The sequence below is a fragment of the Dryobates pubescens genome, chromosome 6 (assembly GCF_014839835.1).
Source record: "Dryobates pubescens isolate bDryPub1 chromosome 6, bDryPub1.pri, whole genome shotgun sequence".
Classification (NCBI taxonomy): Eukaryota; Metazoa; Chordata; class Aves; order Piciformes; family Picidae; genus Dryobates; species Dryobates pubescens.
In genome coordinates, this window is record NC_071617.1 from 24852698 (window position 1) to 24871326 (window position 18629).

Below are 18629 nucleotides of genomic sequence, written 5' to 3' on the forward strand. Positions count from 1 at the left end.
GCAGTAAACTGGAGTAGAGAGGGAGAAAGAAAGGGAAGACTGCAGTTTGCCAGATGATGCAAAAGAAACCATAAGATGAGTAATATGAAAACAGAAAGAATACTTAGAAGGGAGCACACTGGAACAGGCTGAATTGGAAGTCAAACTCAGTATACAAGGGACAATAAGAGACAAATAAGAAAGTGGACTAAGAACAGTGTCTGTATTTACAAACTATTCAAAGTTTGTGATTTTCCAGTAGGTATTTGTGAGGTTAGTTGGTATAGGCTGAATGCTAGAGATAAACATTCAGATCCTTTTGGCCCTTATGGAACTTAAATCTACATTCCTTTCTCCCTTACAAGTAACACCCACCAAGGCTATAACTGACACAAAGAAATCTTTTCAGTGGATAGTGCTGCACATTGTGTGACTGAGATTCACTGAAGTAGATACTGACTCCCAAGAATTCCACTTCTCAGGTCACAGGAATGAATGCATGCATATTCCATAAACACAGATAAAGGTCATCCAAGGAATGGAAGAGGTGCTATCTTCTACATCCACCTGAGACCTTCCTGAATACTGATGTTCAAATCTTCTCTCTGAATTTAACAAAAGGTGGAATAGAATTCCTGTGTTTAAGAAACACTCAAGTTTTTAATTGATAGTAAACAAATGGAATTTTGGGTCCTACAGAAAATGACACATTTGTTGGTTACGACAGGAAGAGTATAGGCATTAGTTTTGATCCATGTACTTTCTCCTTTTTTCTTCTCTCAGTTTTCATTTTAGCTGTTGAACCAAAAATAAATTACTTTTACTTGTCTAGTGCACAGAGAACAAGTTAACATAGGAGAGAGGCAAAGCTGAGGAACTCACATGGATTTCCGTTACCTATGAAGTCAGAGAAGAAGGTGGCTAGGAGACTTTCAAAGCAGATAGGAAGAAAAGGGAAGCACATCACTGGTGATATGAAATTATAATACTGTGAAGTTTGTTGTGTAGTTCCAGCTATGAAAACAAATATTTAAATGCAATAGCTCCTTTTAGAGACAGAATGATGGGATGGTAACAAAAACAAGAGGTGAGCCAAAGGAGAATGACAGGAACCAGATATTAGATTGAAAAGTGGAAGAAACTGAGAGATATGTGCAGCTATCACTCGCATTGAGTAGTACCTGAAGACAGGGGTTGGAATGGAAAAGAACAGAGCTGTATGGAAGGATACCTATAAAGGTACAGACCTGAGATCACTAACAAAATAGCTTTGGTTTAGTAGTTATGAACTGGAGAAATTATTCAGTGAAAAATATTTTTTATATATATATTTTATAACTGCATGTGAATTATCAAGCAGTAACTTACATTTTTTCCAAGCATAGTTATCAAAAAATCTTGACACACAAATACTTCAGAAGCACATTGTTGAACATATTTGACAGTTTCTTGCATTAAACTCAGCTGATTAATTAGAATGTATGTGACATTACTTTTGCCTGAATGGGTAGCATATAGTGAAAAAGTTTCCTCTATCAAGTTGTAGTTGTATACAAATTCCTTTAAAACCTCAGTTACTGATAAATGATTTCCATCCACGGTGTGGGTTTTTTAATACTGGATTTCCATATCTTCTAAAGTTACAGCTCACAGAAAAACCTATCACAAGCCCACACAGCATTAGAACAGCATGGGCATCTGCATCTGCAGCCATCTGCAGATTTTCAAAGCAGGTTATTTCTCTGCATAATTTTTCCTCAAAAGACAAGGAATTGTGAGCAAAAAATGCAGGACTTCCCCCATACAGGCTTGCTTGGATTCTGGGGATAAAAATGTGCAAGGAAAAAGTGAGCAGTGATATGAGTTGCAGTAGCAACTGATGGGAGAGATCTGTTAAAATTGATCATTCCCCTGTCAAAATATCAAGAAACTGGCCAATATACTCTGCAAAGTTGTCACAGCAGATGATATAGCGAGGAAGCACAGCTATACATTACTTAGCCTCTTCTTTTCCTGCCACTGCCACATCATCTGCTTTATTTGTGCTGTGACCTCTTGGGGGCACTCAGGTATAGCAGCAGACTGGTTGCTCTTGTGTTATTTGTTTTCCCTTTCCAGCCTTCTGATGTTACTGCTATTTTATTAATGAATCACAACACTCCATTTAAAAAATTAAACATGGTATTTTTTTTTTATCACTGTGGCAGGAAGAGGGAAGTTTCTCAGAGTCATTAGGGAGACAGTAACAATTCACTGCAAATCATCTTGCTATGTTGGTCCATTGTAGTGTTTAGGTCTGAATTAAAGTGTTCTCTCTGCTGTCTCTGACACTGCCTTGTTGAGCCTATTTTAGCATATATTTAACCTATTTTTGTAAGCATCTTGTACTATCACCAGTCACAGAAGCATTTGCATATCCTTGCAGAGATAGCCAGCCGGACAGGGCAAATGGCTCCTGGGGACTAACTGTTGTGAAATTTTTCAATAGCTCCCCAGATAATAAATATGCAATCCCAATCCTGATTTCAGGTACCTATGAAGTGAAGGAGTTAGCTAGCAGGTTGGGCTATATTCATTATGTTAGGGGAATAAAGTGGATCATGGACAGTGAGATCAAATTGCAACAAAAAGCTCAATAGAGCTTCAGTTTTACTCTGTCCAGGAGACTCTCTTTGCTTTGTACAGATCTTCGTGCACTGGGACACTCTGTGAAAAGGAGGTCCAAAACAGAACAGTCAAAGCTGTTCTTGGAGACTTTTCTAGGTCAGATTCTCTGGCACCATCCCAAAGGGTCAAGTATCAAGTGGGGTAGCAATCTGTTGCTAAATGTATTTCTAGTGCACATCAAGCCAATTATTCTGGAAACTGGTTTTAACTGGTGAATTACGTGTCCACAATGCATACCAGGGAAGTTTGTACTCTTATATTTCACTACACAGACTATGCTTACCTCTGTCCATAAAGCCTAAAAATTTCCATAAAGTTTAAAAATTATGTTGTTGCCACCAACTAAACCTTAAATGACAGACTTCCCAGCTAGAATGATTTTTTCACAATGTACACTACTGAGGGAATAGAAGACATTATTTTAGAACTCCTTTTAGGAAATATTAGATTAATCTGCAACTCTTTATGCTTCAAGTTAGACCAAAACACCCTGTTACATCAGCATTAGTTTTCTTCAGTGCATACATTTAGGAAAAACACAGCCCAACAAACATTTTATTTGGATAGACAGACAGATATGTTTTTTTTGAGTGGCTTACAAGCTGCTTAAAACACTTCTCTCTTAATGACATCAACAAAAATGATATTGGGTCAGTATTTACAGGAAACAAATACTTGAAGAACACAATGTAGAGACTGTAGGTTTTGTATTAGGAACAGTTGCTTGATTTTTGTCTGACTGAAATTTGGTTCATAAAGGTAAGAGTCAATGAAACAAACTAAGACATTTTTCTCGTTGCTGCCTGGCATTTTGATTAAATATCTGGAGTACTACAAAATTAACATGCCATATGTTTAGAGGATGATAACTTAGCTATCTACCATGTCTAAAATATTATTGTAAATGGGCAATAATTATTAAATAGATGTGTTTTGAAAAAAGTTCTGGAGGTGTAGGTTCTTGGCCTTATGCCACCTAAAATTCTTATCAATGACTTGGAAGGAAACCAAGAGCATAGAACATCAGTGACAAAGCTTGCAACCATTTGAAAAGATAAGTAACAAACATGGATGCTTAAGTTTGTGCTACAGGGGTATCTGAACTGTTGGTAAACTGAGTTTAAACAAACAACTTACTTTTCAACAGTCACACAGAAAGTTATTTTTTCTAGGAGCAATTACTCACAATTGCAGAACAGTTCTGTCTGGGAAGCAATATGAGAGATTGTAAGCTGAATCTAAGCTGTATCCAACCACATCCAAAAGCATTTAAGGCATCTCTTAGATGAATAAATAGAAATCTCTAAAATAGAAATCACATTACTTTTTGGGAAACCACTGGTTTAGCTGGAACTCTCAAGTTCCAGAGGAAAAGTCCACTTTAAACTGAAAGTTTCCTTAAGCCTGTCTGAAGCATATTTAGCTGATAGTCTGTCTGACAAACAGGGTCCCTTTTGCTATATAAACCATATTTTTGGACCTGCTTCTGGGGTATGGTGGCTTTTTCTGAGTTGCATTCATAGGTTGAAGCAATGTTTTTATGATAATGATCACTTAGTGCCTTGTGAGAGGACAAAGGGAATTGGAAACATAAAGGATCTTGCCACTGAGGAATGGAAGATACACAGTGTAAGGAGCATACTGGTGCTGGTAGAGTGATAGAAAGAAAAGAGGCTGGGAATTTTTTATCTTTCAGTCCCAAGAGACTAATAGGATCTAATATCTGCAAGTGATTTGTAAACAAAGAATAGATGCTTTTCTAGGCAATATACTCCAGTTTAAACAAGAATTAATCCAAGAAAGTAATGTCATGTGTATTCTAAAGGAGATCAGAACAGATTATCCCAATAGTCCATTCTGCTTTTATAATCTGGCCTTAAATACATAAGCATTTTAAAAATAAATCAAGATTGGACATGAAGCAGTAACATGCTCCTATTATTCTTTGACCTGCTAGTAGTGGAAGAAAATCTATGTTGGTTGATAATACCAGAATTGTAAAGTGTCTTAAATAAAACAGTGTTAGAATTATATATATTTTTTTCTATCTAGCATGCCTAACAGCAAATAAGTATTTTTTTTTAAGCAAATATGTAGCAAAATGAAAATAAGAAATAATTGTATAGCCATGTGAATAAGGACTTTGACTGAAATCCCTTTCTTTCTTAATTTAGATGTATTTTAATTTTTTTCCCCTTGGTTTGGCAGCAGCTTCTCCCTCCTTGTCAAAGTGTGTGCTAACTTCATGCAAAAGCTACTATGGTCATCACTAGACTCATGATAATGCTTTTGTAGGGACAGAGTATAATTGCAATATTTTTTATACTTATACTCAATTGTGGCGATGTTCACTACTTGGAAAGACAGTTGTTAGACCGCAGTGACAACCACTATATGCAAATAACCTGTTAGTATAGTCAGAAAGACAAATGTTTCTAGGTCAGATCCATTCTGCAAAACAAATCTCCTAATGCATGACGACAAAAATTTCTCATCTGTTTAGGTGTATTTCACACAGAGAGGAGCAATTTTATTGTGAAAGTCCAAAAGAATAGAAAAAAAAAAAACTTTGTTGCAAAATTACTGCATTTATTTGATTAGTCAGCCTTTCCTCACCAAACACTTCTACTTTCTTCAAGACTTTCTTATTTTTGGACAGAAATTAATTATCTTTCTTTTGTTGTTCCTTGTGGCTTACATCATTCCATTTCTGAAGTTTGTATGACCACATAATTTAATGCTGTCTTAGCGCAAAGGTGTAAGGGTAGGAGAATAGAAAAGAATTATGATGACATAAATGATCTAAAGTCTGGCATTTCCTAATGTCTAAATTCTTCATTCGCACCCTTAACTCTTTCAGCATTCATTTCTCTATCTATCACTTCCTTTTCTAAAAAAGCAAACAGAAGGGAAAAAAAAAAAAAGGAAAGTTCATTAATTAAATTATGTTCCTCTCTCAGTGATTATTAGCAAAACCTAGGTCTACAACACCATCCGCAAAGCTCTGCCATTGGAATTATCAAAGTCTGGTTTTAGCCCTCTCCCTCATATTCAGTCTCTTGGTTTAGCTGTTCCTTACTTTTTCTTCATCTATTCTTTTGTCCCACTCCTCCTACTCTGCTTAGCCTCACCTCCTCAAGAAGCTCCTTAAGTACAGATCTTCCTTTATTTACCAGTCTCTTTAGCAAGTCTCCTTATTTGGTTGTTCCCTTCCAGTCTGTAGTCTCCACTCCTTGTCAGACCCTTATCACTACCACTCTGATTTCTACTCCTACCCTCTTTCACCAGCCAGACCCATCTCTCCAGTGCTGTGAACCTTTATCTCACTCTGCCCTCCATTTGCCAGCTAGCTCTAATCGGTCTCTTGGGTTCATCTATCCTAGTAATAATTTCTTTTATTTCCTCTTCCCAAGTCCTAAATCTTAACAGATTTCTGCTTCTGGTACTTCCTTTCGCCTAGTTGCTTTTGTATCTTTTTTTTTTTCTCAATTCCTGTCAAACAAACCCTCCTACATTTCCCCTTCATGCTGCCTTCTTGCTGATGAAAAGATGAGTCCCTGGCTTTTGACTTTCTATAACAACTGAAATGAAGAGGCTGGTGGAAGAAAAATGGAATTTTAGAAAATGTACCAGCAGGAGTAACTGTAATTAAAAAAGAGAGTGTGACAGGGAAAGGAGAAGCAAGAGAGTATTCTTGGCAACATAATCTGATCTAAAAAACTAAGTGAGCAGCCTTTGAATTAGCATTTCAGGAGCTTCTCCTACCTCTGTCACAGCCCTCATATTATCTCATACAAATCCCTTGGTGCCAGATTCATTAAAAGACACAGATATTCTCATGTACAACATGTTTAGTGCTGAGCTTTACAGGTCCTTGGCTCCCAGTACCTGCAACTCTGTGTCATGCAGTTAGGCGTTATAACCATTACATTATGAGAGATACTTCAAAGCAATTTCAATTTCAGAAACATTAAGGATTGGAAAATTCATGTTGCCTCTCAAAATTCGAAGCCATTTTCTCAGTATCTCTGGACATTAATTTAATTATTGACAAAACAGTAACTATGGCCATTTTGTGAGTGTTGTCAAGCATACTTCACTTATGCTCTACTAAGATCCCGCTACAGAAATAGTTTCTGAGTGCAAAATAAAGCTATAATTATGAATGAGAAACACACTTTAAAAAGATCAAAAGAGGCCACTAAAAGAGATGGCTAACATCATAGATATCTGTAAGTATCAGTTCCTTGTCAAATTGTTTGTCTTATCTTCTGTTTTAGAGAGCCTGTTTGCTGCTGCAGTTGAAAACCGAAAAGCTCTGCCAGATACCAGATGCACCAATTAATAACCTGTCAAGACTGATGGATAGAATGCAAAAAAAAAATGAAATTAAAAATCTCACATGTATCTCCTGTGTGTTTTTTCCCCCCTATATTTCAGGTCACTGGGGGTCATGAGATACACTCTGCCTCCCTGGAGAGAGACAAAACTGTCTCATTAGTGTCTATCTTTCCTGACATTAAGACACTGCCTTTGAGATACTAACTTACCTGTTCTTCTCCCAGAATTCTGAAGTGATGAAGCTCTTTAATCAAGGAGTCTGGACAACCAGCTGTTGGAAAGAAACAAAAATGGGCATTTTTGAGCTTCCTGTCAGTGCAATTTAAAGATAAGATACATAAATGCAGAGAGGATATAATATACAGATTACATTAGATAAAGAAGATTAGAAAGATTAGCCATCGCTATACAAGCACAAGAATGCTGAAAACCATCTATCAAATAATCCTTCCACGTTTCCAAGCATGCTACCAAGAACACTTAGAAAGGTTATATTCTGAATATTTTAGCCCTTTTCCCAAAGGAGTGCAAACAAAGGCAAGATGAAAAGGGCAGCACTGTCTGCCAGATGCCGCCAGCCCCTTAGTGTAAGCCAAAGAAGCCTGTTGAAAAAGGATCTCATATCAAATCCTTGAAGCTGCCCAGTGCTGAATTCTGATTCATACAGCAGGTTTGGACTCATTTCTAAGCATAATACAGGATTTCCCTGATTCCCTAAAGGATTTCATAGACCTCACAGATCACTTGAATTTTGGCTGTCACAAATATAACCCGTTTCACAAATATGTAGTTGTCATCCACAGGTGTAATACATAAAGCAGGGAGAGGTGTGATTTGCCAGAACTTTGCAATCAGGATTAATGTTCAGTCACTACAGACTTTCACATCTTCACCAGCCCATAAAAAAGACTTTGTCTTGGTAGATGCCATGGATTTTGTGGAGATCTATTCAGACTGTGATTACCTTCCTACAGATGAAATCTATGGCTGCTCCTCACTTTTGTACACTACAGGACTAATTTCTGGCAAGGGATAAAAGTGCAGTCTGTGAAAGCAGTTTGGGCTTTATTCATACAATCATAGAATCATCCAGGCCAGAAAGGACCTCCAAGATCATCAAGTCCAGCCACTTTGCCCACTCCACCATAAATTGAAGTATCTGTGCATAACAAAAAAAAATCTTTAAAAGGAATTAAAGCATAGTTCTCATTAGAACATTGGAATAACTATGATTTTAATCAACCTGCTTTTCTGCTGATGCAACCACAAATAGTTATCTCTCACTCTTAATGGCTAATAATAAAAGGATGTAAATGATTTTGAGGGCATTTGTCCAAAAATCTCCATCAGCATTATGGATTCACTCAAAGCTAATGAGGCATGGCCTACATTCACAACTTCAGTTGGCAGAGCTATCTTAGGACACAAAAAAAGCTTTCTTACTTGCAAGAAATATAACTAAATTGGGCAAAACACTACTATAGGCATAATTTAATGAGTATAAATCTAATGGTATAAATGTTTCTACTTAGGAAACTGATTTACATAATATTCAAATCAGCTTCATGCTGGTAAATGTTTTATCTCCATTATGAGGCATTTTAGGTAGTGAGTGTACCAACAACACAACTTAATCAGCCAACCTTTTTAAAGGTAGCCAAGGTTTAAGCTAACGGTAAGAATGATTTATTAAAGCCTTGTCTGTTATTAAAGATTACTATTTCTTCCTATGTAATAAAAACTATGATATTCTTATAGGCTTCTTACCATCCACCTCTTTCCTCCCCTCACACCCAAAGATATTCATATATTGGAATGTGTGAGATTTAGTTCTGATGGATTATTTCTTAATGGGCTTTCATTCACCTCAACTTCTAGGACCACAAATCTCTGTATCACCTTTCATGTTCTCTCCTCATTTTCCCCATGCTTAGGCTGTTTATTCCATTTCTTGTTCTTAATGCACTTAAAGTTATCCTTACTAATTCTGCCACAGAATCACTTCTATGCAGCTTTTTTCTATCCATGGGATTGACAACTCCATTTTCCAGTTCATCCAAACACCTGAATGCATCAACTCTGTCTCACTAACTTCTTGACCTGAGGCTTGATTTATAGTCCAGAGCTGTTTATTTCCCTGTGTTTCAAATCAGAACTCGACTGCATAAAACTCGGTTCTTCTCTCTTACCCTCAGTACCTTATGTAATTATTATTTTTATTTCTGTATCTCATTTTCCCTGAAAATATCTTGCTACAGGGATTTCTATGTGTAGAGGATAATTATGATTTCATGTAACACTGTGTGTCATTCTTTGATAGATGTGAGTTTTGTAACACCAACTAAACTGCTTTCTGCTTGTCTGTTTTCACAGTCTTTACAGCTTCTTCTTCAGCCAATCATTTCTTTTTTCCCTCTCACCCTTTCCAATTATTATTCACTAAACCCCTTAAGATTGAAAATTTACATTTTTCTTGTCTAGCAAGAACTTTTTGTCTTTCCATTCTCCTTGAAATCGTATTTCCTGAATGCCTATTTATCCCAGAAATCCATCCCATTCTGCCCTCATGCATAATTTCTGTAATGTCCCTTATGCGAACTATTTGCATGCATCCTATCCTCTCTTTCTTCCATGTTAGAGAATGTATCCACTTTGGAACCAAGGATCTTTGCAAAAAGAAAACTGTACAAGTGCAAAGAGATATATATATAAATAGGTACATGTTTATTTTAAGCATTACTCGTTGTCCACTACTGCATTCTCTTCCCAAAACAGTCCTTCGTATAGCTTATTTTTCAGACTTGTTCAATCTGTTTTCAGTCTTTTCAGAGCCCAGACTTTCAGTGGATCTTGAAAGCTGATTATACAAGTGATCCTGAAGTTATTAGCAAAGTTTGAGAGCGAGCTTAAAAACCATGCCACTGTCAGCACAATGTTTTCCAGCAAGGAGTTCAGAAATGTCAAATGCATACAATACTGAATGATATTGACACGCATCAACAGTCTGTTGGCTGTGAGAGGTCCTTTCAGATTTCCCATTGCAGAAGCAGATTTAAAAGTACCTATTTTGATGAAAAGTATTAGGAACCATTTTTCTTCTCACCCACCCACCCATATATCCATCAACATATTCATCTATATGCAAACACACATGGCAACTTGAAAATAATTACAAGTTAAGCCCAGCATTCAATGGTTTCTCTGGCAAGCTGTGCACACCAAAGATTTAAAGCAAAACACATTTTCTAGGTCGCTGATGTGCAGGTAGCATGTCCCACATGAAATAAATAATCTGCACTTTACTAGTTTCTGCTATTTTCAGTAGAATATTTTGAAGATTATTTTTCATGCTCTCTGTAGTAGGGAAACCCTTATAATCAATGGTCCGAACAATTACTGAAACTTTCCCTTTTTCTCTTCCCAATTATTGCTTGAAAAAGTACAGGCATACATGACTTTTCCACAGACACAAACTGAACCATGGGAAGATTAAATAAATCACTCTAGAACACTTACACATAAGAATGTTAAAAGGAAATGATGCAAAAGCAGGGACAATTGCCTTTAATCAGAAGCCAAAACTGAGGATTGAGGGCATCTGCAGACTGACTGAATGGCAGCTAAATTGTTTATCAGTTTCCTTTTTCAATTCACATTCAAACCCCTGTGTTTCTTACATTCTTGGCTACAAAGACTGTTACAGGTATTGCTAAATGTGAAGGCAGAAGAAGATGTAAGAAATACAAAATTAATGCAAATTTTTAGTATTTTTATACCACTTTTTCTTTCTCCATTAGCCTCAGAACAACAAAACCCACGAAACAACTGGGATGTCTTGGGATGAGCCTAAGCCCAAACAGGAGACTAAGTCATGAAGGAGTGATACCCCATTCAAAGCACTAGAAGTTTTATAAATTCACCACAAGAAATTTCTTTGCTTCTGTGTAAGCATTTATTACTTAAATCAAATTTAAGAGTATTATTTGGTTCTAAATGTTCCATCATACCCTGATTACTTGTTTGAATAATTCTGTTGCTTGATTCTTATATTACTTTACTATTTAACTCCAAATACTGTACTTATGAATGAAAGGTATACTTAATGTTACAGATGTTTGCAGCTGTAAATTTACAATTTACTTTGTTGCATGCTCTTTATAAAATATAAAAATAGTTTAAATCTGTTTTACAAGTATATGTATCTCCAGGAGAATAATAAAGCAGTAAAATTTAGGAAGGACAGTTTAATATCCTAACGTCATAAATCCCCTGATTTCAACTAGCCTGAATACACATTTTCAGCTACACTTGTAATTAAACTATGAATCTAAATAGTGTTAATTAATTGTCCAAGTCTTCACACATTTTTACTCAGCATAAGCTTCTGGTTTTGTTTTTTGGTGTTTTTTTGTTTGTTTATTTATTTGTTTTTGTTTAAAATTATCACTCTGTATGATTTAGTTTCTCTAGTGAGAATGTAAAGGACAAATTAGATCAACCCTTTATATTGCTTAAATCAATAAAGCAAAAACAAAAAAAAGACTGCTGTTTAACAAATACAGCTGACTGAGAAACCGTGCAAGTGCCAGGACCCTGATGGCACCACCAGCCCTGACTCTCCCAGCCTGGCTCCTTGCAGCTTATACATGCCCATGGACTCCACATCAACCCCTGCAGCCATCAGCCCCTGTCTCACCAATGCCATATAGGGGGCAATCCCCAGCTCCCTAGAGCTCTGCCCAGTCATGGGACCCACCCAGCCACGTGTCCACCCATGGGCTCACGTTCAGGTCTGGCCTTGGCCTTTCCCTATCCCCAGGTAAGTGCCAATGCCCTGCAGTGTGGCTGTCCTGGTGTCCCAGGCTGCTCTGCTCCTGCCTTGGGAATGAGACAGGCCTTGGCTGAATTTTAGCTTTGGAGAGTCATAGAAAATCATAGAACACCTTCATCAACTACAGTTACAAGCAGATTTATCTATACTGTAGGATTGTGTGCTACATCTTCTACCATACATTTGTAGAATTAGTTCCTGCTTTGCATTTTAAAATTCATCTTTCCCCAAATGTACAGTTGGATGTGATTCAGTTCACTGAATTTAAACATCTAAATATTGGCTGTATGTGTCTAATATATTCATTCTGTACTTCCTTTTAATCAATAGAAGGAAATACAGACCTTCACAGGGTAATTCCTGTTGTCTGAGACAGGTCAAAAAAAGGTATCCAATTATCTCCATTAATTGAGGAGTCTAAAGCAACTAGGTAAAATTTACACAAGTAACTTTTAGACTTTTAAGGTTAGATAAGTTTCATTTCACCTAACAGATGCAATCCCAATCGCTTCTTACACAAGTTTAACTGAGTATGTAAATTTTCCCATCATATTGAGCTCTGTGCAAACTGAGCATTTGCATTATGAACACAGTGTAACCTCCATTACTTGCACTTAAAATTTGTGCCTGCATCAACAGTTGTTAATTCTGAAAAGCACATACCCTTTTGTGAGCTCTGAACACAACCATGTAAGCAGTGTCCTTCAAAGGGTATCTTTCCACAGTGCTAATTGATTAACTGAGCTTGCTGCTGAAAGATTTCAAATACATAACTACTTCATGCTTAGAAAAATTAATGTGTGTGTCTTTATTTCCCCCCGATTGCTCCATGTAGAATCATATTTGACTTGAGTATGTGTAAGAAAAATGTTCCACCCCAATGCTAAATACAGCACTCTAATGATGGTGATCGCAATGGTTATGTATATATAGGCAAGCATATGCTGCCCTGCTGTGTGTCCATAGCAATGAATTGTGGCAAGGGAAGCCTGCAGCTCAGAGGTATCCATCCAGAGCACAGCCAGCCTCTAGCTACAGTGGGACAACGGGACAGTGACTGGGACTCCACACAGAAGCTGCAAGTACTCAGCAGAGCCCAGTCTGGCTCATGCTGTTGTGCAAACATGACAAGACGCATGATAGGAAGAGCACAGCCCTGAACTGTGTGACAACCATGGGAATGGTAGTGAGAATGTAGAGAGAAGAGAGAATCATAAAACTTCACATAAAACTTCACAGGTTTGTAGTGCTGTAATTAGTGTGCCTTTATTTGTCATTTTCATGATCTCTTTCAACCTGTCCAAGTAATTGGAATATTTCTGTAAAAATATACTTTTCTGATGTCTGTGCCTCTTGCAGTGAAAAGCAATCCTGTGCTGGTGACAGTGTGGTCACTCTTATGGGAGCTGACAATGACTTGCAAATACGAAGTGACTTCACCGTGCTTGTGTTAACTAAATGTTTTGATGTTTTGGGTGACCTTTTCTAATTGTTGAGGTTATGTAAACAAGAACAAAGACAAAATGAAGAAGAGTGTCTGGAATGCATACAATTTTTACAGAAAAGAGAAAAAGATATGAAGAATATCAGCTACATTATTTATATAACATAAGCACATAAGTAAGTGGCACATCTCCCTTGTAAGGAAAGGCTGAGAGAGCTGGGTTTCTATAGCTTAGAATAGAATAGAATAGAATAAACCAGGTTGGAAGAGACCTTCGAGATCATCATGTCCAACCTATCATCCAACACCACCCAATCAACTAAACCATACAACCAAGCATCCTGTCAAGCCTTGCCCTGAACACCCCCAGTGACGGTGACCCCACCACCTCCTCAGGCAGCCCATTCCAGTGGGCAATCACTCTCTCTGTGTAAAACTTCCTCCTAACCTCCAGCCTAAACCTCCCCTGACGCAGCCTGAGACTGTGCCCTCTTGTTCTGGTACTGGTTGCCTGGGAGAAGAGACCAACCTCCGCCTCACTACAACCCCCCTTCAGGTAGCTGTAGAGAGCAATAAGGTCACCCCTGAGTCTCCTCCTCTCCAGACTAAGCAACCCCAGCTCCCTCAATCTCTCCTCATAGGGCTTGTGCTCCAAGCCCCTCACCAATCTTATTGCCCTTTTCTGGACACGCTCCAGCAAGTCAACATCCTTCCTATAGCTTGGAAGAGACCAAGGGGTGACCTCATTAATGTTTATAAATATGTTGGGAGCACAGAGCCAGGCTCTTCTCAGTGATAACCAATGATAGGAGAAAGAGCAAGGGGCGCAAGCTGAAGCATAGGAGGTTCCATGTGAACATAATGAAAAAATTTTTTCACTGTGATGATGACAGAACACTGGAAGAGGCTGCCCAAGAAAGGTTGTGGAGTCTCCTTCTCTGGAAGAATTCAAAATCCACCCAGATACCTTCCTGTGTGACCTACTCTAGGTGATCCTACTCTGGCAGGGGGGTTGGACTAGATGAGCTTTCAAGGGCCCTTCCAACCCCTAACATTCTGTTATTCTGTGATAAGCCTGTCTTAGAATACTGCCTGCACTTGTGCATTGTGAAATATGTAGAAATGTTTTCTCACAGATCCCACAGAAGGGATAACAGCAACCATTTTCACAACTACTTTACAACCTTTGTATGTAACATTTTTGCAAAGAGTAAATGATTAAGGGTTGTTCTTTTTTTCTTTGTTCTTACCTTGAAAATTTTCTAATATAAACTAAATTAACACTTCATTAATTGTAGATATACACCGTGCTTACAGACATCTTCTTTCATACAAGAAAAATTCATTTTTAAAGAAGGATGATAAAAATGTTCTGAGAATAGTCTGTCATCTAAAGTCTTACATATGCAGGTCTTAAAATGCATGGGATTCACACGGGCACACAATTTTACCTGGAAGATTAATTACTGCTAACCACTATTAATCATAAATCACAGAAGACTCTCATCTAATCAGCTTGTAATCACTAGGTTTACCTATTGATCTATTATTAACAAAAGACCTTATTTATTTACCTTCTGAATTCTCCATGTTGATCGTGCATTTGAGAGACATTTGCAAACTGAAATTCTCTGACCCGTTAACTCATACTTTGGCTTCCAATACCTGTTTTTGATGAGCTACTGTGACTGAGATAGGTTCCATCTTGGAACATTTTTTCCTGAGAAAGAAAACTACATGGCTTTTTGTTCTACAGATGCATGTTGATTATTCCCTTGCCTTACCTATAGGTATCAGAACTTTTCTCACCAAGTATAATATAACTTAGCTATAGACCAAAATGCTGCAAGCAGCATTCAGCCTGTTGGACACATTAAAGAAGCTTAAAATTTGTGTAAAAAATGCTGCATCCAGTAAACCCAAGAAGGTTAAATAGAAAAATTGCATGGACTACTTGTACCCTTGGTAACATCAGTTTACAGATGATATTTTTCTGTGGAGTAATCTAGATAAGTAGGTAGCAAGGGAACACAAATATATGCCTAAAAGGAGACGTATTAGAGTGTCAGTGGGTGTCAGGAGGAAGGGACCAGCCTTTTTTTCAGTGGTGCCCACAGACAGGACAAGGAGTAACAGGTGCTAAAACAAACATAAGAAGTTCCATCTAAACATGAGGAGGAACTTTTTTTATTTAAGGGTGATGGAGCACTGGAATAGGTTTCCCAGAGAGGTCATGAAATCTCCATCTCTGGAGACACTCAAAGTCTGCCTGCATGTATGTCATGGGTTGAGATGAATCTGCTGACGTGTATTCAATACCATGCTGACATCATGCCAGCTTCAAAATTAAGGTGCTTGCTGGAGCAAAGCATCATGAGGCTTGAAGTTCAGATTGTAACATGAGCAGCTTTCTGATCTGGCTGCTGCTTCCGATTTCCATGTTTTGGGGTGTTGGTCTTTTCTGCTGGGCTGGCTGTTGCATGCTTGGATGGTGGGAATTTTTTTATCACTGATTTCTGCTGCTACCTTTGCTTTTGCTAAGGTAATTGCACAGCATATGATTTCAGTAAACTCTTTGTCTTAACCCAGAAGGTTGTTCTGTGCCACTTTCCTTCCTCTATGTGTAAGGGTAGGGGGGCTTGTGAGAGCAGGCTGTGTTAACCCACACAGGACAACATGTTCCTGTGTGACCTTCTCTAGGCAAACCTGCCTTGGCAGGCGGGGGTTGACTTGGTGATCTCCAGACATCCCTTCCAACACCTACCATTCTGTGATTCTGTGAGTGCTTCAATAACACAGATGTCTTTGAAAAAAAAAAATAGAAAAGGACATATTGTCAAAAGCAAGATGCATTGAATTCTCTCCTTTCAAAGTCAGTAAGCATGCATTTTGATTGCAAAGCTCAGCTCTGCCATTGGCCAATGCCACACCAGAGAGCATTAAGAGAAATATTTATATATTGTTTATGCACCCAGATGTCAACATGGTGAAGGTCTTTCCTGCAAGTCTTTAAAAATCTCTCTAAAACTACAAATGGTGAGCTCAAGCAAACTAGCATAGCAACAGTTCAGTCAATGGTGCTTACGCATGTTCATGCCAGCAAAAAATTGGCTACGTACACAAAATATGATATTTTGTTAAAAGGACTGTGCCAGCATCTATTTAAGCACCCCTTTTCAAAGCCTAATCTGCAATAAGAAATCAATTTGCCTTTTATAATTTATTTTATTTTTTAATTAAAAACCCACAGAACTGAAATACTATTTTCTCCTAATTAATACCTCAGTCACACAGCATTATCGTTTGGTTTTTTTTTCTTGATAGACCTATACAAAATTTTCCTGTCAAAAAAAGCTGCCGAAGGTAATATTCAAGAAAGTTTGATGAAAGCTTGATTGTCAGGACACAATACTTCTCCTCTTCTGACCAGTTACCAGAGATGTTAATTGCCCAGCTGAATGAGTTACAATTTTATTTGTGTGCACTTGGTTTCAAAATCACCCAAGGCCACAAATGGTATTTTTGCTCTTATGAAGTACCTGTGCAAAAAATTCTGCAAAAGGACTGCAATAGATTTGGGAAAGGATCACATAAAGTTTGACTACTGGCAGCAAATAAAACATCTCAGATGACAGAAAATTCTGCTGGCCTGGATTTCTTGCATTGTACACAATGCTGGTCTTCACTGTGCTGCTACTCACTGTTTTTTTTATGATGCTTTAAAGCCAAATGATTAGAAGTTATGAACCGTCTTAGCCATTTTCTACCTGCATTTTTCTTTTAATCTTTACAACAGAAAATACCAGTAGGAATATTAACATAGCATCTCAGTTTAGAACATGCCTCCTTGCTTGCTTTTTTGCATATTAAAAATAACACCTACATCAGACTCGAACAAGTTCTGTTTAGTCACATCAGCATTCCAACCCTGAATTGTACTGAGCTGCACAATGCCAGCGTGTCACGGCTCATTATTTTTGGCAGTTTTCTGTATATGCTGCACCGTTACGTGAGAAACTGTTGAAAGAGTCTGTCAGAGAGGAGGAATTTTCTAAAAAAAGCCCATCACTATTGCCCAAGAGACTAAGACTTCAGGGCAACCATGCAATAGTGCAAACATATTTGAGTAATAGTCTGTACCATCTGGTTGCTCAGTATTCTAGTTCAAATTACAGGCGTAAATTTACCCATGCAATTCTCAGTAAAGTCAGAGAATACTAAATTGACACAACAAAATAAAATCTGTGCTATCTGCAATGAGAAATTGAACTGTGACCTTGGCTGACCAAACACAGCAGCTCCAGAAGCAGAATTAAAAAGGAATCTCCCTTCTTTCCATGCAAGTAGGCTTTTGTGAAATTGAAGTAAATTTTACAGAAAATACTTCTTAATTAACAGAAGTCACTTGTACAAATTCTCCATAGCTTCAAAGAATCAGAAAACCCTGCAGTTCTAACCTTCTAACATTTCAGGGGACTTTTTCTTTCTCTTTTTTATTTTTTTTTTCTTTTTTTTCTCCCAAAGTTGAGATACAACAGAGCTGCTCTAAACTTCTTTTGGAAGACTCAACACCTTCTGTCACATACCTTGGCAGTGAAAATCTCATTGCAGGGATCTGGGCTGAAAGGAGCTGTTCACTCTCAGTATACTAGGTTTGTAGCTCAATCAGATCAATTCATGAAAGGTTTTCTCATCTTTTATTCAAAAAGTAGTTGAAATCTCTAAAGCAAACTCTGTTCTCTCAAATTCCCACCTTCATGCTGGCACTGGCCTTTGATGATGATCAGTACCTTTGAGAAGGCAAGTGAGAGGTCAGGAGCTTTCAGCATGTGGTAGAGACTTTATAAAGAGATAAGATTGTCTTCTCAGGGAAAATCCAACTATCTCTGAATAGAAGTCAACACCAGGCAAAAATAACTATAGAAGAATTTCAGTTGCCAGTTACTGAAGAGCAAGTCTTTAAAAGAATGTCATTTCTGAATGCCAGAATTAAGCAGGTGCAATACAGAAAATGCTAAAAGGTTTCCAAGCTGAAATTAAACCAAAGTTCACAAAGCCATTTTACAGTTGATGGCTGTAAAGACCAAGAGCTCAGAATTGGATTGAGAGAGTAAATATTTCCTCTTTTTCTCCTTAAAAGCTGAATTAAGGAAACCGTTCTCCTATAATTTTGCAGATGACAGAAAGAACAGTTTCAACAATATTTGTTTCAATGAATTTCCATCTCACTTGTATTTTACCAAGTGAGGATATTACACAAACTGTGTCATGTAGATTAAGCCATTGCACCATCAAGAAAGATGTGGCTAGGTGCCACAGAACAAACACAGCTTTTGGTAGCTTTAATTACAATTCCAGTGTTCAAAG

The 18629-nt window shown here is 37.7% G+C and overlaps 1 protein-coding gene across 1 annotated transcript in view; it reads right to left on the reverse strand.

Moving 5' to 3' along the window:
* The window catches only part of PRKN (parkin RBR E3 ubiquitin protein ligase), a 739568-nt gene that overhangs the window by 129292 nt on the left and 591647 nt on the right, over positions 1 to 18629 (reverse strand). The window contains exon 8 of the mRNA XM_054162766.1: positions 7197 to 7258. Within this exon, the coding sequence (XP_054018741.1) occupies positions 7197 to 7258 (62 nt within the window). The remainder of the gene's footprint in view (positions 1 to 7196; positions 7259 to 18629) is intronic.